The sequence below is a fragment of the Staurois parvus genome, unplaced genomic scaffold, assembly GCF_062004578.1.
Source record: "Staurois parvus isolate SC_StPar_1 unplaced genomic scaffold, SC_StPar_1.0 ptg000006l, whole genome shotgun sequence".
NCBI lineage: Eukaryota > Metazoa > Chordata > Amphibia > Anura > Ranidae > Staurois > Staurois parvus.
This window is the reverse complement of record NW_028317802.1, coordinates 14367353-14389999: the sequence shown is the minus strand read 5'-3', so window position 1 is coordinate 14389999 and position 22647 is coordinate 14367353. Positions and strand designations below refer to the sequence as shown.

Sequence of the window (22647 nt, the reverse complement as noted above, 5' to 3'; positions counted from 1 at the left end):
AAGATTTCCATAGGTATCCCCATCCACGCTTAATAGTGTGCATGGATAAATATCCTGCTGCCAGCTTATTGTATCTGATTAGCTGCAGTTACTGTTTGTCAGACTTTTTATTCCAGAATCTTTTGATTGCTCAATCCAAGATTATGAAGCCAGATAGTGTCAGCAGAAGCACACATGGCTTAAAATTCAGCAGATTCACAGCTTAAATAATAGGTTCACCTCTGGGAACATGTTACATGTTCCACCCATTTTTAGGTGGGACATGTAAAAGGTTCCCAATGCTGCAGCTGCTGCCCCCTCTCCCTGTGACAAGAAGGCAAGCAGGTATACTGACAGGTATGCAGCAGACCTGCATGGCATCAGCAATCTATTCAAAAGGTGAACTTATCCTTTAAGTTACAAGTCGCTAGAGTCATAGCTTAATTCGGGCTGATTTGGAACACCACTGTCACATAGAGTGAGTTCCACACTTCCTTCATACTCAGAAGTACTGGGTATTCTTTGACTCCCAGTGCTCAACAAAGGTTAGTGAAGGAAAGGTATGTATATTTGAATAGGAATGAGGGAATTAAAGCTGAATGGGGAAAATGGGGTTATACAGAGCAGTATCATAATGGAGAACATTTCTTGTCCTAGTCTTGTTATGGTCATTGAGAATTCAAAGGGGTATTTAATAGTAGATGTTATGTTCAGAGCTGGAAAACTTGAAATGCCAGTTAAACCGGTTTTACATCATAAACTCAGATAGCTTGTAAAGTGACTGGCACATTATGATTTACTGGCAAAAAATGCCAGGGACTGATAACAAAAATGACTGATGTGTATTTTTATATCCTTTTTATAGTTCATATTTTACAAAATTCTTTCTTGTTTGCTAATATAACACTCCTATAGCAGTTAAGAACAAATGTGAACAGGAAATGTCAATGTGGGAAATTCCCACATAACAGTAGTAAAACTAATTATAGAATTAAATTAAATGTAATTCATTTTCTACACTGCTGCTGTTTATGCCACTCCTATCATTGTATAGAAGCAAGTTCGACCAACAGTTGTAGAATAAAAATAGAGCTTCAGCAAGAGTGCAAAATTGTTAGAACCTATGTAATATTTTGCTCATGAGAAAGTTTGCGCACTTCTTTCCCAGTGACCACATAGGCAATGAGGGAACACAGCAATAAAAACCTGGAAGTGGTTCTCATCCTTCCCCACTCTGGAGTTTTGGTTAGAGTTTAACTTTGAAAGTGCTTTAATCGAACATCCTTAAGTCAGCTTGTCTAAATAAATGTTGATTGGAGATAATTTTGAATTATAATTAACTATTTATTTGAGTATTAGTGGGTGAAATTATGAAGATGTAATGGGATTGCTTTACTAAATCTGGAAAGTGCAAAATCTGGTGCAGCTCTGCATAGAAACCAATCAGCTTCCAGTTTTTTTTGTCAAAGCTTAATTGAAATAGCTGAAATTAGAAGCTGATTGGCTGCCATACACAGCTGCACCAGGTTTTGCCCTCCCTAGTGTTAGTAAATCAACCCCAATGTGTTCATCATTTAAAGGTACCTGGAATTTAAGCCAACAGATCAACGTAAGAGACCATTCTGGCAAAAAAGTAATGTTTCCCTGTTTCTGCTTTTAATTAAAAAAAAAAAAAAGTAACTGAATTGTGGATGTCTTTAAATTATCTTTAGTTGTCTGTGATCCTTATGTATATTTTTTACCTACACATATACAAAAATAAATAAATATATATATATATATATATATATACATACTTGGGTCCATATATATTTCGACACAGGCACAATTTTATTGTTTTTCAGGTCTTTACCAGCCTCCAGGTTTCTTTCAGTATAGGTTTCCTTAAATGGAAATCATATTTAGTATTGATAAAAGTATTTTTTTTTTTTGTTGGTTTTAGAGGAAGCAGTTCATAGTGTTCTCTTTAATCCTACATTTATTTTATTTACCAGTGTATATTATAAAAAAGATCTATTGTCTTAACTCCAAATATTTTCTCTGTTATTTAGAGCTGATAGAAGCTTTGTTGATAAGTGTTGGAAGGATGTACGTGTTGGAGACTTTGTCAAGCTGTTCTGTAATGAGATCATCCCAGCGGACATACTGCTTCTCTATTCCTCCGATCAGAATGGGATCTGCCACATCGAAACTGCTAACCTAGATGGGGAGACAAATCTTAAACAACGACAAGTAGTCAAAGGTTTTTCAAATCAGGTAAGTAAGGTTATTTTCTGTGAAGACAGAACTCTTCTTTGCTTTAAAAGTACTTTTCAGATATTCCTGTCTACTCTGCAGATGTGCTAAAAGAGAATATAAGAGGGAACTTATCAGTTATTGCAGAGAGTTCTGACGTCTATGGTAACACCAAGTTAAACTTGCATGATACTAATCCGTCTTTGTTGCTTCACTGTTATAAACGTTAGGTTCAAAGAACACCACCAGGCAACAATGCAAATTAGTCTGGAGACTGTTAATGTCAAGGAAACATTGTTATTACAGGAGGTTCCGAAGGTTAACTCAACATACATGTAACAAACATTTTACTTGATCCTTTTCAACTATATCCAGCAGGCATTTTGATACTGCTTTAAGTTGCGATTGCAACGTTAAAGCAGAAAACCTCCCAAAAGGGGAAGTTCCACTCTTCCAACTCCCCCACCCCAGACATATTTGGTACATATTTTTTGGGGGGTGGAGTGGGTATTTGATTTTGACAAGGTACCTACTCCCACTTCCACTGGGATCACCTAGACAATCCAAGCAGAATTTATTCTCCCCCTTCTTCCCCCTGACTGCATCCTTCTGGGACATGTCACAGGTCCCAGAAGGCTGCAGGACCATTCACAAAGTGCACCATGGCTTGCGAATGTGCAGTAGGCAGCCAGCTGAGAAGTCGCAAGTAGTCACTACCAGCTGCCCACAGTTAACATGCTGGTGGCGGGGACCAAAGTCTGGTGAAGAAACCAGCCCAGGTGAGGACAGCGCTGGATCCCTGGACAGGTGAGTGTCTGTTTATTAAAAGTCAGCAGTTATAGTTTTTGTAGCTGCTAATTTTTAATTCTTTGCAGAATGACTGAAGAACCGCTTTAAACATCTTTGTCAACTGTAGTCCCAATGCACAGACAAGGCAATTTGCCTTTATATCCTTTTATTTCAGCTCACACCAACATGCTGCATTGCCTGCAGAGTAGGGCAGGTTGCATTTTTACGCAGCTCATAGAGTTAGGACATTGTCAAGTTAAATTAGGTTTGAAAAAAGTAAACTCTGTGATGTATTTTACAATGCTTTGTAGCACATGTGCACAATGCATGGCAGGGGCATGCGTTGTGTGCGTGTTGATGTAGATGGGCCCTAACTGTATAAATCTAGCTAGCTGGATAGTTAGATGTAGTAATTTAAAGGGAATGTAAAATGTAATATTTCACTTTTTATTTGGAGCCTTTTGGCATGTGAAATATAGAAATATACAACTGAAAATGTTCTATTGTTAAGATACAGTAGGGTGGATGAGCATTGTCAACCTTGGAGAGGAAATGTGCTATTACCAAAATCCCTTTGTGAAAATAAAGGGGGAAACAAATTAAGCTACCGCATTTAACCGCCACCCGCTCGCCATATAAGGAAATGACAGGCGCAAGGTTGTTCTCTCGTTCTGGGAGGACGTCATATGACGTCCTCCCACTCTAACTGCGCGTGTGCGGCTCCGGGGACGCGCAGCACAGGATCAGGGGTGCTCTGTGTCCCACAGACACAGCGGATCACCGATCAATGGAAAGAGCTGAAAACGTCAGCTCGGTCATATGATCAGCTGTGTCCAATCACAGCTGAACACGTACATACGGAAATGCCATTATCGGCATTTCTCTCCTCACGAGCTGTCACACTGACAGCTCGTGAGGAGAGACGGTAATCGACATTCCTCAGAGGGGACATCTACATTGATCATCAGGGCACTGATGATCAGTGTGCCCTGATGATCAGTGTAGCCCCAGCAGTGCCACTTGTCAGTGTCCATCAATGCCAGCTGTCAATGCTCATCATTGCCACTTGCCAGTGCCCATCAGTGCCACATCAATGCCACATATCAGTGCCTACCAGTGCACACCAATGCCACATATCAGTGCCCATCTGAGCTGCCTATCAGTGCCAGTCAGTGTCACCTATCAATGCCAGTCAGTGCCACCTATCAGTGCCAGTCAGTGCCACCTATCAATGCCAGTCATTGCCACCTATCAGTCCCACCTATCAGTGCCAATCAGTGCTGCCTATCAGTGCCAGTCAGTGCCACCTATCAGTGCTGCCAATCATTGCCGCCTATGAGTGCGCATCAGTGCCGCCTATCAGTGCGCATCAGTGCCACCTATCAGTGCACGTCAGTGCCACCTAATAGTGCCAGTCAGTGCCGCCTATCAGTGACAGTCAGTGCCACCTATCAGTGCCACATATGAGTGCTGCCTTTCAGTGCCCATCAGTGATGCCTGTCAATGCCCATCAGTGCCACCTATCAGTGCCCATTAGTGCAGCCTATCTGTGCCCATCACTGCAGCCTCATTAGCGCACATCAGTGAAGGCGAAAAATCACTTATTTACAAAATTATATGACAAAAACTAAGAAAAAACTTTTTTAAAAAAAAATTTCAGCTGTTTTTGGCGTAGCTAGAATATTTTGTGCCCGGGGACAAACTATAAAATTGGCACCCCAGCCCCCCTCCCCGTTTAATCACATTTTTCTATTACATTGGATAAGGAAAAACAAATTAAATTTTAATGAAACATTGAATTTAAAGAAGCAAATTTATAGAAATTATATTACATGACTCACTCAGTCACTTTCGTAGACTGGTTTACATAGTCTATAAAGATGTATTTTTCTTGATTTCACTGTCGCAAACTGGTCAATCATGTAATCAAAATCAGTTTTTTCCAATGTTTCTCTTTCAACGCTAAGAAGAGCAAGATCGCTGAGACGATCCTGTCTCATTGAAGACGTGCAGACGGAACTGACTGTACGCAGAATCCATATCTCGGCTGGCTGCAGGCAGGCAGCATCATCACTGTGGATAGCAGACGTATCAGATGACACGTCTGCTGCAGACGCAGCAGTGATCTTGTGACCAATTTTTTGCCCTTGTTCACTTATTATAATGTAATGTTGTAAGCCTCATTTTGGCGCCCCTGTACCTTGGCGCCCGGGTACATATATACCCCCTGCCCCCCCCAGCTATGCCTCTGGGTATAAGTACCCTGTAGGCAAGTGGTTAAGGACTGGTAATCTGCATTATATACATTTTTTTTTACAGGTTTACTTACGCTACATTAATTTCTTCTCCGTCAAAATGGAGATGCTACTTTGACTTCGAAGAGCCTGCTCACACAGAGGCTGATTTACTAAAGGAGTATAAACTCTTCTCTCAATACATTGTGTGAATATTTACTTCAGATAAACAATCACGTGAAAAGCAACTTCCTATATACTTATTTAATGTGCACATGATTGGAATCTTGATCTGGCAATTGTTGGTTAGAATCTCGGCTGATTCAGCAGGGAGAGGATGAGATTCAATCCATGCATGGGCAGGCTGATTGTACCCAATTTGAATTATTGGTTGATTTGGATATAATTAGCATGTTGAATTTCTAGCATGTGATTATTGCCACAATAAATGGCAGGGACGGCTCCCCAGACTACACCCCTCTTTTCCCCACCGGAAGAACTAACTGTGTTGATGGGGAATTGAGTGATTTTCTTTCCTGCCACCCATGGTAGCAGGAAAGAAAATCGCATCATCTATGGCCTTAAAGCAAATATTCACACAACTTACTGTGTGAAGATAGTTGACTCCTTTAGTAAATCAATCAGACTGTGTGTAGCGTCAGGGTTCTTTGGAGATGTAGTTCCAGTGGAGGTTCCTATGGCAAGCCTAGTGATGTCAAAGAGAATAATAAAAGCTGCTTCTCAATACAGGAACAAGACAAAAGAATTGATGCTGAAACATGCTTTAGAGGGAAAGTAGGAGGTTTGGGGATAATGCCTGGACAATAACCCTTTGAAGGTCAAGAAGAAACTTCTATCTGTGCAGATGTTACACAATGTTCCTTGACTGCAAAGTAGACAGAAAGCATCTAAAAGAAATTAAAGCTGGACCTGATATAACTTTGAAATGTGAATACACTTTGTCTGAACTTATTATCCTTTGTATATTGATTCTATAGTCTTTTCACTCCCCTTATACAGTAAGTTTTAGTATAAAATACTAGCTTAATAAAATAAGCTCTTTGTGTTGAAAGTTGACGGAATTTTAAGGTAACTTCTCCCTTTGTTGTATGGATATCACCAAGGTGACTCCGATATTAACTTTTCCTTTGACATTTTGGAGAATTTCTCCTGAGCTGTGAATTTAAAATTAGGTCTAATTTAATCTACTCTTTTGATACTGTTTAACATTGGAAGAGCACTATTATGTGCCAGTTAAATGCCATCTTTAACACACTAGAGACAGATGTCATTTGCGTTCGAGAAAAAAAAATGCGAAAAATAAAACTTTGTAGGCGTTGAACTTTGCATTCAAAAGTTGTCATCGTTACCTTTGTGGGATAATTGCTCTTCAAAATGAAAGTCACAGATAGAATTAATACACTGACCAGGTTGAAGGAATGTTGCTCTGTGACAGTAGGTTAATAATTTAGGGCTTCTACATTCTACCTTTTCCACATTCTTTTAACACATTTCTTCATTGTTACTTTTAACGCACGTAATCATCTTTAAAGGTTAAAGAAGACATCCAGCTTTTTTTTTAACTGTTGCCGTGCAAAAAACAAAAAAACAAAGCAGTATTTGCTGTAATACATACCTCATCACTGGCGCTGTCACCTGCGGACTGCTCCATTGTGTAGTGACACCTATCTTCTCTGTTGAATCCAACCACCTTCCTGTATGTCATGGCTGTTACAGACAGGGGCGGACTGACCATTTGGAAACTCAGGCACTGCCCGAGGGCCCGGGGTCAGTAGGGGGGCCCCATGAGATGCCCCTGGTACCTTTTTCATAGGCTTTTTGAGTTTGGGCAAGGACACAGGGGCCCCATGATCCCCTTATGCCCGAGGGGCCCATGAGTTGTCAGCCCGCCCCTGGTTACAGATACACCTCATGGGGGTATAAAATCATGCAGGCTGGGCTCATAGAACCCCTGGAATGAGTGCTACCCATGTTGTTATGTGGGCATAGCTTAGTCTAGGAGGAAGGACTGCCCTTTGTTGCTGCCAAAGGACAAAGGGGAAGAACCAATGACATCATTGGACTGGTGTAAATACTTCAGGAAAAAAGTATGTATAGGGGTTTTCTTGGTACTTTCAGTGTGAAGGGTAACTGGAGTTCTGCCTTAGTGATCCTTTCCTTAAGTGAAAATCTAGTTTTTTTGAAGAAAGCCTATACACATTGCAAGGATTTTAGTGTACTATAATGCAGAGTTTTATCTCAGCAACTGTCACAAGAGATGCTTTAATGTCATTAAAAGCTCTGTGCATTTTTCTGAAAAGCGGTGAGCCAATCAGACAAACAAGTTAGGTGATTTTTGGACTGAGTTCTGTATCCAACATACAGGACACCTTCATATTTCCTCATTGCATGAAAACGTCATTTGACATTTTCTACAATTAAAAAAAAAATCATAGTAGCTGTGGATTGAAATGTTCAATCATATTGTATTCATGAATGTACATGTACGGTATGAGCATACGCATACTCATGACAAGGAGGAAAACTATGAAAACATAGTAACTGTTTAATAATTTTCTTTTTTTAATTTTGCTTGGTTTGTGCCCTGTGAAGATTTCTGAGGACTTAAAAGTGACATCATCGTCATACCTGATCCCCCAAAAAGGTTAAATCTCAAACAGAGACTGGGAGAAAAAAACAATAAGAACTTTAATTTTTACTGAGGTTCCAATCTAAAGTGGACTTCTCAATAACTTTAAAACATCTTTAACGCCCACACTACAAATGTTAATTGCTCATTTAGGTCTAGGGGAACACTAAAGGAAGATTTACTTAACTAATCCTCCCTGCAGCTAGTCTGGTCCCTGAGGCATCTTCTCCCCCAAGCAGTCTAGGGTCCCCACGCCATCAACACTAAAGAAGGGTCAATAGTCCAGCAGTGGACCTGTTGAAAAAGAGGGAGAGTCCAACGCTGGAGCATGGGCAAGCTCACCTGCATGGGGGAGTGGACTTTAGGAACGTAAAAGTGTTTCTCCCAGAGTTGGTTTTTAATCACTGTCCAGTGTTACTTTTTTTCTGCAAAAGGAAGTTCAGAGAAGTAGCGAGGAAAGAGCAGGGTCCAGCAGCAATGATTGTTGTAACCTGCAAAGTCTAGGGTAAGAATTTAGGCAAATAATTTACTGCCGAATGTTTATTTTATTGCTCTCAATATGTTAAACAAGAACACGATGAGGGTTTAATACTACTTTAAGGTCCAACCAGGTTACTTTGCCTAGGCTGAAATGATGTCATCATTATGCTGCAGGCAAGAAGCAACATTTGCTCAATCTCCTCTCCCCAGTGATTACATAGACTGTAACATTGTACATTTGTAGCAGGTTATAAAGTGAGAGGCTGCATCAAAAGGCTTTTCAGTGTCATACATTTATAAACACAGCCAAAAACTGCAAAAGTACCAGGATTTACATGATTGTGACATTTCTTAGCCTCTTAGCCTAGAAAGTACATGCTGTTCCTGGATTTTATGTGTTTTATCCCACCCCACTACTATGTGCTGTTAAATAATGTGAATACAACGTGGTGTGCAGTGAATATAAAAAGTAATGATAACTATGCCTTGCTGGCTGTACAACAATATGTGTTCCCACATACCACAGAGATGAAAGTTAAAATAAGTGAAGCACTAGCCACCTAGCACAACAGTGGTTTGACCCTCTCTATTGTGCAAAATACTCCTCAAAATAGATTAACATAAATATTTCCTCCTAATAATCAAATGCAGAGGGCAGAATTATATAAATTACAACAACTGTTCCGCGTGTGCACTAAAATCAGGACCTAAATAATTTATGCAATACTGAAAGAGAGTGCTAAATGCACATTAATAAACCCTTAATATCAAATAAGGCCTTCTCACAATAGTGTCTCAATATAAGTACAAAGGTATATCATGCCAAGTCCAAATAAATATATATAATGCATCAAAATGAAAGTAAAAAGATGAAATTCCCAACAGTGGTGGAACCCCCTAATAGCATACTATATACCATATACATGATAAATCTACGTGTTATTAACTATTACCATAAATCTCATACAAAAACAATACATTGATGTGCAAATGTACTGAACAGTGGTGAAGTGATGGTGGGACCCCCAATAATGTGCTAGATAGCACATGCTGCTCCTAAAACAGTCTGTGCTTTTATGCAAAATACATTGGGCTTGACATACTAAAGGCAAATAGGCTGTGCACTGCAAATGCACTCCAAGTCCACTTGGAAGTGCAGTTGCTCTAGATCTGAGGGCAATATCCAAAGAAAATAAAAAAAAAGCTGCATTTTTGCTTGCACATAATTGAATGAAAGAAGTCAGCAGAGCTTAGCCTTGGATAAAAAGCAACTGCACTTGCAGGTGCACTTGTGTAGCACTTGCAGTGCACAGTATATTTACCTTTAGTAAATCAACCCCCATGTGTCCTGTCACCAGCCAGTATATGTGCTCACCAATACACCCTCCTCCTTGGGGTATTGATCCAATGGCAAATAGCCTTCTATTGAACTTCAGTACTCCTCCACCTATAGGGAGACTTGCTGCTGGCCACACAATAATATCCATGCAGGTGTGTGCTCAAACAATTAAAAGACCAACATAGTGCTTAATCAGGTAAAACAAGTGTCTGTATTAAAAAAAAAATGCACTCACATTTAATTGTGCACTCGGTTTACAAGCTTGACAATATTAGAGGTACATGGGCCCCTTAAGGCTCATCCAAATATTAGTACCAGTTCAGACTCGGAAGATCCTGGATCTTGCCTAAACAAAAAGAGTGCCATCCTACTGGAGAAAAAGCAAAAAAAAATGGCATGGAGAGTACTGTGATCTGTGAGAGGTAATAAATGCCTGTAGCTCTAATATGTACAGGTTACTTAGCATGTATGCAATTAATGAGAAGTACAGAATATCTGTTACTAGTTCCCCCATAGAAAATACTGCTTATTTATTCAGCATAGTTTCATAGTTAGTCTGGCTGAAAAAAGACAAAAGTCCATCCAGTTCAACCATAGAAAAAAAAAAGTAATAATCCTACACCCACAGTTGATCCAGAGGAAGGCAAAAATACCCCCAGCAAAGTATGATCCAATTTGCACCTGCTGGGAAAAAATTCCTTCCTGATCCCCCGAGAGGCAATTGGATATTCCCTGGATCAACTTTACCTATAAATGTTAGTATTCAGTTATATTCTGTGTATCTAAGAAATAATCCAGGCCTTTTTTGAAGCAATCCACTGAGCTGGCCAGAACCAACTCTTGAGGGAGTCTATTCCACATTTTCTTAGCTCTCACTGTGAAGAAACCTTTCCATGTTTGGAGATTAAATTTATTTTCCTCCAGACGTAAAGAGTGCTCCCTTGTCCTCTGTGATGACCTCAGGGTGAATAACTCTACACCGAGTTCACTATATGAACCACTGATGTATTTATACATGTTGATCATATCCCCCCTTAATCACCTCTTCTCAAGAGAGAATACATTCAGTTCCTCTAATCTTTCCTCATAGCTGAGCTCCTCCATGCCTCTTATCAGTTTAGTTGCCCTTCTCTGTACTTTCTTGTTCTTTTTGTGAATTGGTGCCCAAAACTGAACTGCATATTCCAGATGAGCATGCGGCACTTATGAGCTAGTGCCTAAGGCAACAAAGATAGAAGGGGCAGCAACAAGCCTCAAAATATACAAATTGTATTTATGTTCTCTTTTTGTTTAAACACTATACAAATATAATGATTAGCCCCTTAACACCAGTGCCACCCAGCCCTTTAAGGGGTTTCTGATGCCGGGAGGTGGGACGAGGTTTATGATTATGTGGCCACCATGACTGGCTGTCACAGTAGTCACATGATCGGAAAGCTCCTGATCTCAAGTAGGGTTCAGGAGCTTTCCCGTTAGGCATCGTTAATTGTCGGGAACATGCGTGCTCTCAGCATAGGTTTGTTTACATTTTAGTACGTAAATATGCAGTCTCTCAGCTTCAAGGTCCACCCACCAAGTGGCTGCATATTTGCGTACTCTCGGCACAAAGAGGTTAATCATGAGTTGTTGTGCATGCATTATTATTTTTCATATGTGTAAGTGAATATGTTCTATTTCTGGTAAATAGAGCAATGTAGATGAGGGATCAAAGTAAAAAATCTATAAATAGCTTAAACAGAACAAAGAGAAATTAAACACTAAAACTGTGTGAACTCAAGCCCAAGAAGTATTAATGGGATCATACTGAAATACCGTATGTAAATGCACTCACTAAAATCTACAAGCTTTATCATGTTAATGCAATTTCAAGTCATTATTTTAAATTTTGACATCTGCAACTTTCATTAAAATAACTGGTGAAAACAAGTATTAAAAAAAACAGAACAAAAAGGCACTTGGATATTTTACACAGCACTTTAACACTCAAAGGGGGAGAGTTACTAAAACTGGTGCACACAGAATCTGGTGCAGCTGTGCATAGTAGGTAGTTAATCAGCTTTTAGGTTTTACACCCTGATTATTAAAGAAGTGTATGCACTACTTTTGTTGCGATTTGCATAGACATCTGTGTCAGATGTCTTGCAAAACGCAACTAAAATTGGCAGGTCACCCGATTAAGAAATTGTGCGACTTCACTGTAATTCGCACTATTTTAACATCGGCTTTGATGATGTGACTGGGGGCTTATTGTCAAAGCTTAATTGAACAAACTGAAGTTAGAAGCTGATTGATTACAGCTGCATTAGATTCTGTGTGCACCAGTTTTAGTACATTTCCCTCTAAATGCAATTCAGTTAGTTTTACCGCTACATTAAGTTTTGGTTAGCATGCCAAAGGTTTAGATCATCTGTTTGGGTTTTCTTTTTATTGGGGAAATCTCCATTATTTTCCTAGTGACACCCAGGAAATTGTAGATTTTCGAGCTTGGCATTTTTTGTTTATCAGCTACACCAACATTCAAATTAGGTGCCGGGAAATGTGTCTGCTGGGGGTTTAAAGGTATCCATAGAAGTTGTGAAATGTGTCTGCTGGGGGTTTAAAGGTATCCATAGAAGTTGTGAAATGTGTCTGCTGGGGGTTTAAAGGTATCCATAGAAGTTGTGAAACTCTCAATAGATCTATCCTTTCCGAACCAAGCCAGGTAATAGTCTAATATAAGCAGCACCCATAGACATGCAGGCCAAGGCTAATGGGGGTATAATGGTGATTGGACAAGTTAGAAATCCAACTGCTATTGTTTTTCCCTTGATAAGCTGCATCCAGTGGTGTTTGCAGTGTACCTCCCCCTCCAACCTCCATTGGTCCAAAAACAAATGGTCACTCAATGCAACCATTGTGGATGTGCTGGCTACAGGGAGTTGGAATTGTTTCTCAATGTCTAAACCACATCTAAAGCCTATGGCCAGCTTAAAGATATTCAGACTGGTCAATGACATATTACCTAAAGCCCATTTTTGCCTGCGTGTGTTAGCAGTAATAAGCCACCTTAGAATCTTTTCCTGTCACTCTCTTATTATCTTCCTTAAAAACAAATTCAACAGTTACGTTATACCATTATGTGTTTTAGGCCAAACATGTTAAATTCCTCCACCTGAATGTGGTATTTCAGGTTGGGGTAGATACACTACCCAATAGTTCTTTCATTCCTCAGTGACTGTGTTGGCAAGGTCTGCTCATCTGCTGTAGCCACTGGAAATAAGTCTTGCGTTCTCTTCAATGCAACAGGAGCAATGAAACATCCTCTACAGCAACAGGGGCAGTGGAACCCAAGGTAGCAGACAGATTCAGGGAATACATCAGGGCATTTCATCATGACAGCAGTTGAACAGAAGTTTTAGCTAGCATCTGTAAAAAAAAACTAATATATCTATTGGGTCCTAAGAAACCATATTCAGTAGGACTGTTTTTAGTGATATTGATATACAGTATAAGGAGGACCAGATCTGAATCCTTATAGTTAATGATATTTCATTGTTTCACACCTTGTGTTGTTTCTATACTGTAATCCAGGGAAAAAGTGGAAATACTAAATAATTTAGAAAGTTATATGCGATTTTATTTTCTTCCACTTTCAGCATAGATTTTGGAGAACGTTCTTATTAGTTTACTTATTTTGGGTTCTGTTTATTTTAGGTTTGATAAGAACAAAAGTGGGGTTGTTCCCAATTGTAACCAATCAAGTTTCACTTGCAGGATATGACTATGCAGTGACCCCTTTAGACTGGTTTGGAACTGGATTAATCTAACATAATATACATTCCGCTTAGTGAATCAGCCCTGTTTCTGTCTGTCTGCTGTATGGGCTTTTGCTAGTTGTATTGCCTAGAATAACTGATAGCCTTTAGTGATTCAGCCCCATAGTCCTCTATGTCGTGTTCATTTTTTTAGTGTTATTGTCTAGTTAAACTGATAGCTTTTAGTCATTATCATCACTTTGTTACTGACATTTGCAAATAAGAGAATTTTCACTATTGGTATTGCAGTCACGCTCAGGGCCATGGATAAGGGGGTACCACTAGGGCCCAGGCCAGCAGGGGGGCCCAGGCAGGCAGCTGGGTGAATCAGTTGTGGGCTGGGAGGGTGATCTGTATGGGGGGGGTTCAATTACTGTACCCGATCTCCTGTATGGCTCTCCCTGAAGCAGCTGAAAACTTCTCTCCCGATGGCTTTCAGCTGCTGCAGAGAGAGAGATACAGGGTATTGGTTCCAGAAATTGCCTCCTGCCACACCCATCTCCCTTACTGTGTACAATACATTCCCCTGCTGCCTAGGTCCACCTGTGTGCACCTCATCCCCACAGTGCTGCCAGCTTCCCTCCTCAACATCCCACCGGCAGCTGCAAGCACAACTTTCCTTTGCTGAATGAACACAATGAGTGATTGGTACTGATCATTCACTGTGTTTAGTCATAACTGAAGCATAGTAAACTAAAAATCGGAAGACCACTCTTGCTCAGAAACAAAAGAATACATTACCGTACAATACATTACATCACTTCCGAAGTTGTATTCTGTCATATGAGAATTTTCATAACTTTAGTAACTTCTACTTTTTTTTATACGAGACTAGCATGCAAAAAAAAAATGGATGATCATTTGTCTGATATTCTCATCATGTTTGCATAGCAGAGCCATACAAAGCAGTGTGCTCACAGTGGAAAGCACACACACAGCCTCATTGTAAAACACACACAGCAGACAGTTAACCCTTTGATCATCCCAGATGTTAACAGCTTCCTGCCCAGTGCCATTCGTACAGTGTAATTGCATTTTATTAGCACTGATCACTGTATAGGTGTCACTGGGGATGTCAGTGACACCAAGTCAGTTCCCCCCAGTGTCAGAATATCCGCCGCAGTCCTGCTTTAAGTCACTGATTGCTGTCATTACTAGTAAAAAAAAAAACATTCCAGTATCTGTACCACCATGTGTAAACACTATAACTTTCACGTAAACCAATTAATTTACACGTGTTGGGTATTTTTTAGCAAATACATGTAGCAGAATACATTTTGGCCTAAATTTATGACGAAATTAGTTTTTTTACTGGACATGTTTAATAGCAAAAAGTCAAAAATATTGTTTTTTTCTCAAAATTGTCGGTCTTTTTTTAGCGCAAAAAATAAAAAAAGCACAGGCGATCAAATGCCACCAAAAGAAAGCTCAATTTGTGAGGAAAAAAAGGACTGAAATTTCATTTGGGTGCAGCTTGCATGACCGCGCAATTGTCAGTTAAATTAACGCAGCGCCGTAACACAAAAAATGGCCTGGTCAGGAAGGGGGTAAATCCTCAGAAGGGCAAGTGGTTAATAATATTTAATGTTGACTGAGAGAGTTTAGCTCCACTATAAATGGAAACGTTCATGCTTTACCAAAGTGTTCCCACACATGGCTAGGACAAGTTGATATGAAGCATATTCTCACCCACTGTGCATTTTCTGCCTGGTTTTATGCTTTGCACATTGTCATTATGGAAGACATCCTGAGAAGAAAATCTAATTAGTTTTATGAGGATAAGATTTCTCACTTGTGATTTATGTGCAAGATTTCTTTGTTATTTGCTTGTTCTGTCAGTGCCAATAAGGACGTGCCTTTTCTTTTGATACTTTGTAAATTATTTTAGTTGTGAGTATAACACTCAGGTACAGCTAATTAGATGCTTCATATTTGATTAGCGTGCTGCATTTAACCTTCCCTGCACTCCCATGATGTACTAATTCACTTAGAATGAAATAGAAAAAAAAATAAGATAACAGTCTGTACAATGTTCTTCACTAATAGAGGGGATATCTTCCTGTAGTGGTACCCCTGAAAGGGCTGCTGATTGATGATAAAATGTAATAAAGGTACAGTCACACAGATGACGATGATGACCAGAGTTGCTCCTCTGATTATGCAGAGGCTGCCAGCACACACACAATAGCAACTCCATGCACACTGACCCAGTAACCCATTTTTTAATGCTGATAAAACCTGTAACTGGGAAGGGGTATGGGGCATGGGATACTTCAATGCAAATTCCAAAAAGGAGGACACTACCTTCACTGTCCTATAGGTAGTGCTTCCTGGTTCCTGAAACTAGAAGAAATAGCTACCAAATATCTGCCCAGACTTGGCTTTCTGTTCCCTTCAAGTGAAATGTTAGGGGTGTCTTTGTGGTTGCATGTATGGGTCCACCCAGCTCTGCCACAGCCAGGACTCTGATGAGCATAAATGTAGATCAGCAGCAAGGCCTTTTAATGATGACAGCTTTCCCAGCTGGTGAATTTCCTAGGTCAGATATGTGGGACTGCTTGCTACAAACATGCTAGACCCCAAACCAACTTCTGGGCCTAGAAGCATAGACAGTCCAGTAGCAACTCTTCAGGCATCAGCCTGAGGCAAAAGAGCTAGCACATGGCCTTCACAAATATTTATACCCTCCCCTATAATACTCCAGTGGCTTGAACCTACTGGGATGGCTAGGAAAATATGAATATTTATAACCCAGTCTGGCAGGAAAACCTCATACTATAGCCAGTGACACCTACTAGTAACAGTAATCATGACTCCACTGAGCTTAGGGAGAAACCAAAGGTGCAACTACACAAATAAAAACTGCAAACTACCAACCAGCCAAAAAAATTCCTATCAGCCAGCAATGTATCTAGTAGGGTGCTACAATTCTATGGGACATTAATTCTGGTGACCCTGGTGACTCCCTGGGATTTGCTCACTTTGGAGGTATTTCTTCTAACTTCCTGTTTTGGTTATCAAAAAAGATGTGAATGGAAATCTCCCCAATGGGACACAGATGGAAAAAACTGGCTGGAGTTTAAACCCTCCCTTACATTGTCCAAAATGAAAAAAGTAAAAACAGTTTTGCCTTTAGTTACACTTTAATCATCCTCATTTTGACAACTAAATTTTTAGGATGATCTACTGAGCTGGAAATGCTCGACATGGAAGAAACAGCAGCCTTGACATATAGAACATACATGACAATGGTCTGTTGAAACTGCCCATACACATTTTGTGTTGGCTGGGTTTAAAGCAGTAACAAACCTGAAACCAAAAATGTAATTTATTACAGCGTATCAGCCCTTAGATGTGATGACTGCATAATTTGTCTTTTTTTTAGGCTTTCTTCCCTCTGTTTTCACCTGGTGATCTGGCCAGTAATACACATCTTGTATTAGAGTGCCCCACTCTAGATGAAGGAGCACAGGGGACACCTATTGGATAGTAGCATGGCCAGTCTGGGGGGAGGAGAGTGTTAGGTGGACTAGCAGATTTAGATGCACTAACAAATTTAAGTCAAACTCCAGCTCACACTTTAAAAGCTGTTACAGTAACAGTTATTTTTTCCTTTGGGATAAAAGGTTTACATAAATATAACTGATCATTGTAAGCACCCCTGCTAGTGGTAAATGGTTTGTCTCATCCCGTAACTGATATAATCTTCAAGTGAGCTTGTTCTTTTGAAAAACAATCTTATTGGGCAGATCACCAGATGAAAATAAAAGAGAACCCTGAAAAAAGAAAACAAATTTAGCCATTACATCTAAGAATTGGGAAGCTGTAATATAATAAAATGTTTTCTTTTGGGTTTAATGTTGCTTTAAGCAAGAAACCACCTTCTTTGAGATCCCATTGTCTGGCTTTTATGCCAAGGTAAATTACTGATTTAGAAATGAGACCACTGTTGACCTAACAGTTTTAGAATCAACTCCAAAATGTGTATGAGCTGCAGTGAGCAGTTGATTAAACTGAGGTTAACTAAAACTGAAAAGGAAACCATTAACAGCAGCCCTTCTGGTAAATGCCAGAATTGACTGATTACTATTTTGTAATCTGCAATGTCCGGGAACCCAAAGTGATTACTAATAAATCATTTTAGCTTCCTTATACAAAAACAAGCTGAAGTCTGAGTGGTTGGGCTACTGAACATCAGTAACTACATAGCTACTAAAATATTGCTATTTGCATGGCCACAGCTGTATACAATCAAGCACCTAGCATGCAGACTGCTTCTACAAACATTTGTGAAAGAATGGGTCACTCTCAGGAGCTCAGTGAATTCAAGCGTAGTACCGTGATAGGTTGCCATCTGTGCAATAAGTCCATCCTTGAAATTTTCTTTCTACTAAATATTCCACATTCAACTGTTAGTGGTATTATAACAAAATTGAAGCAATTGGTATTTTAACACAGTGGAAGCAATTAGGAACAACAGCAACTCAGCCATGAAGTGGTAGGCTACGAAAATGATATAACGGGGTCAGCACATGCTGAAGTGCGCAGAAGTCACCAATTGTCTGCAGAGTCAATAGCCAAACATCTCCAAACTTTGTGTGGCCTTTAGATTAGCACAATAATAACAACAACAACAGTGCATAGAGAGCTTCATGGAATGGGTTTCCGTGAATGGACAGCTGCATCTAAGCCTTACATCACCAAGTGCAATACAAAACGTTGAATGCAGTGATGTAAAGCACGCCGCCACTGAACTCTAGAGCAGTAGAGACGTATTCTCTGGAGTGACGTATCTTGCTTCTGTCTGGCAATCCAATGGACGTGTCTGGGTTTCGCAGTTGCCAGGAGAACAGTACTTGCCTGACTGCATTGTGCCAAGTGTAAAGTTTGGTGGAGGGGGGATTATGATTGTTTTTTAGGGGTTGGGATTGGCCCCTTAGTTCCAGTGAAGGGAAGTCTTAAGGTGTCAGCATACCAAGACATTTTGGACAATTTCATGCTCCCGACTTTGTGGGAACAGTTTGGGGATGGCCCCTTCTTGTTCCAACATGACTGTGAACCAGTGCACAAAGCAAGGTCCATAAAAGACATGGATAAGTAAGTTTGGGGTGGAAGAACTTGACTGGCCTGCACAGAGTCCCGACCACAACCCTAAAGAACACCTTTGGGATGAATTTGAGTGGAGACTGTGAGCCAGGCCTTCTCATCTGACATTAGTGCCTGACCTCACAAATGCGCTTCAGGAAGAATGGTCAAACATTCCCATAGACACACTCCTAAACCTTGTGGACAGCCTTCCAAGAAGAGTTGAAGCAATTATAGCTGCAAAAGGTGGGCCAACCCAATATTGAACCCTTCAGACTAAGACTGGGATGCCATTAAAGTTCATGTGCGTGTAAAGGCAGGCATCCCAATACTCTTGGCAATATAGTGTATGTCTGCTATCGCTTTATGAAATAATGATTTCATTACTTGCAGGCTGATACGTTTTGTAAGCATTTGTACTTTTGGTATATGCGAAGTACTCCCCTGTTCTTCAACAATCCAGTCTATGTTAAGTCTAGTGTATATAAATTAAGTACTATCCCAACAAAACAGAATTCAATATAATATGGTATAATTGTAAAATACAAATCTATAAATATTATGCAGCTGTAAAGCAACATTTCCCATTTATTAGACAATATACAATAGATAGATAGATAGATAGATAGATAGATATAGTGTCTATATACAAAATGGCTTAGGAACATATCAACCAAATATTTATACATCTATTGCAAAAATCATGTGGTGTAGATCCCAACATTAGTTGCACGCCTAACCTTCAAAATCTTTTATAAATAACCTAGCATAACAGAAATGCACACTGGCCTTCAAATGATTGATATATTATTGTTTGTACTTAATGTGATATTTACATTTGGCCAGCTTAGCACCGGTAGATAAAGTTTAGCATGTCAATTATAGCCTTTCCTGTCAGTAGACTGTTAAGCTGGCCACAGATGAGTCTGTTTTTCTTTTTTTTTTTTTTTAACCAGCAGGTTAAACTAAAAAAACTGACCCAATTCCCCATCTACACATTTGGGGTGAATGGGGGAATTCTCCCCACTATGTCTTTGTATTCTTACAGTGGGGAGACTGTCAGAATACACTGTTCAGTGCTGCAGGTTATAGGAAATTTTCCAACAGGGCAGTTGAACAGAAGTCAATCAATTTGGCTGGTCTCTGCTAACTGGCCAAATTTTGATCCATGTATAGTCAGCTTTAGGAAATTTTTGCTAATTAGAGCACAACAGAAATCATTTCTAGCTGATGCAAGCCATACATGTATAGATTTCTCAAGTTCAGCACCCAAGCTGAACAAAAAAAACCTGTAAGATTCCTCTATTCACAGTGTTTAGCGTGAATGGAGGATTCTCCACTTCATCGGATAGGAAGCAGTCACTGTTTAGTCAACAAATTTCCACCCGTCAAGTTTTGTGGTGCTAATAGGGACGACTATAGAAAAAAAAGATGTAGCATCATATAACTAGTTATTTGCAAACAATATAAATACAAATCACCATGCATGCTTGTCCATTAATGCCTAATATTAGCATTAGAAACAGATCACCTTTAAGACATGGCTTACACTAGTGCAATACGATTTTGATCCGATTTCAGGTGTGATTTTGCCGTGCGACTTCTTTGCCATTTTGACTCAATTTTAAGCCTGTGCATGTTTTCATTGAAGCCTATGGGGACAAAATCGGGCTAGAATCTCACCAAATTAGCACAGGATCCTTTTCCAAAACTGATCCATGCTGAGTAGCATTGATGTGAACAGGCACCATTGAAAACAATGTGATTTCCAAGTCACATCAGAAATCTGCCTAGAGTGAACCAGGCCAAAAACGGAGATAGGACATAGCAACAATTATTCAGTTCTACAAAGCAAGAATAGAAAAATAGATTTTATTTAAACAAGGTGAAACATTTGTAATCTAAAAAAATGCAGCGCTGAAATTATATTGACCATCAAGTGCAAGCAAAATGTTCAAAATAAAATGTTCAAAATAAATTATTCTTTCGTATAACAAAATAGAAGTCCTGTTAATGAGAAAGCGTTCCAAAATTGCAGTGGTCAAGGTGATGTAATATACTCCTGGTTACTCCATAGGGTGATAGTACAATAATGCACTTACCAGAAGAATGAGAGGAGGACAGCCACATCTCTCATCTCTGTCTGCCTTTTCACATGTGCCACTGGAGAGAAAAAATCCGAAGACATTAAGTTATTTTTATCAAGAAAATAAGGGAGGAGTGGATCCTGGAGTCTGAACGGCGGTGGACCTTCTGGTGTGCTTATGATGACCCCCAAGTGTGAGTGACACCATCCCTGGGAGTCTGCTGCAGCCCTAGATGACGCCATTCCGGTGACCAGACCCTGAAGTCTCCACGGATTATTTACATACAACGCCCAGTTTGTATGTACTTCTGGTAAGTGCATTATTGTACTATCACCCTATGGAGTAACCAGGAGTATATTACATTACCTTGACCACTGCAATTTTGGAACGCTTTCTCATTAACAGGACTTCTATTTTGTTATATGAAAGAATAATTTATTTTGAACATTTTATTTTGAACATTTTATTTTGAACATTTTGCTTGCACTTGATGGTCAATATAATTTCAGCGCTGCATTTTTTTAGATTACATATATTACTGAGGTGCCGAGGTATGCCTTTTATGCTAGCAGCTCCCTATTAGCTTATCGTATATTTAACCTGGATTTAGTTGTGTGAAAAGTTGCGCTCATTCATTTTTGTTTATTTTATACTTCTAAGGTGAAACATTGTAACAGCAAACAGAGCACAACACACACACATTTAAAAGCATTTATAAATTAATACCAACTAGGTATGCACATATAATGAAGATAGTTCCTCGGGGTGATCCAGCCAAAAATCTCACTACAAGGGGAGAAAAGATCGGTATAAATGCCAGTGAGCCATACAGCAGCCAAGTGCACAAGTGTACTCTATATAGATAAATATCAGAATGGATCCTTCCTGAGATTTGCTTTAAAATTAGAGAGTGTATAGCAGACATCAGATCTGTATCAGTGCCTATTGTCCAGGCAGGAGTGGTTGAGGAGAGGGGGGGGGGTTTGTATGTAGCTTCACCTGCACATATGCAAGGAATGTGTTTTGAATATAGCCCCTGAGATCTGCTGTATAAATTGGAAAATGTATGGTAGACAGCAAATCTGTGTCTAATACATAGCACCTATTGTTTGGGCTGGTGTGAGGGTGTGCTGAGATTCCCTGTACACATTCAACAATGTATGGTAGACAGTAGGTCTGTGTCCAATCCACAGTACCTTTCATTCGGAACATTGTGTGTGCGGGGGGGATAAATTCCTGAGATTTGCTGTACAAATTTAATTCACCTGCCCATATGCAGAGCTAAGGTTCACTTGTAACTCAAGAAGGCAAGACACACCGACGTATGGTATACATAAAACACACCAGATCCAGGGACCAGGGCACAAAGGTACAAGGTAGGAAAACGGCAAGTATTACCTTACCCATACTTTATCTGGCACAGTTCTAACAGTGCTAATCAAGTAGTTCCACTCTCCTAATTCAACCCATACATCTCAAACATTCTGGTATTTAGCAGGTCCTTGCAATTGGAGACTGTATGGCGAACAATAGAACTATATCCAGGCAACAGCACCTGCCACCTGGACTAGTATGGGGAGGTGCTTGTGAATGTATGTTCACCTGCACATATGTAGAGATCAAGTTTACTTGCAGATCATCAAAGCAACATCAATGTTATGTATCCAACACACAACACACCAGTTCCAGGGATCAGGGATCATAGGGCAGGTTAAATACATTTGGTTGTCCTACCCACACCTTAGCCTTCACAGTCGCAGTAGCGCTCATCAAATATTTCTACATAAATTTTAATGGTGCATGTTTTCTAGTATATATGTTATAAATATTGTACCCTCATACAGAAAATAATTACAATCCTATACAAAAATTATGTAAAGCATCTTATTATACATGTAACCAGTTAGAAAATTAATATATTAACTAAATATGTCATATTTAGTTAATATATTCATTTTGTACACAGGCACTGTAT

General features: G+C 39.7%; 1 protein-coding gene across 2 annotated transcripts in view; it reads left to right on the top strand.

Moving 5' to 3' along the window:
* ATP10B (ATPase phospholipid transporting 10B (putative)) overlaps positions 1-22647 on the top strand; it is a 286968-nt gene that overhangs the window by 193806 nt on the left and 70515 nt on the right. For both annotated transcript variants that reach the window (XM_089662837.1, XM_089662890.1), the window contains one exon: positions 2031-2235. In XM_089662837.1, coding sequence (XP_089518963.1) covers positions 2031-2235 — 205 coding nt within the window. The remainder of the gene's footprint in view (positions 1-2030; positions 2236-22647) is intronic.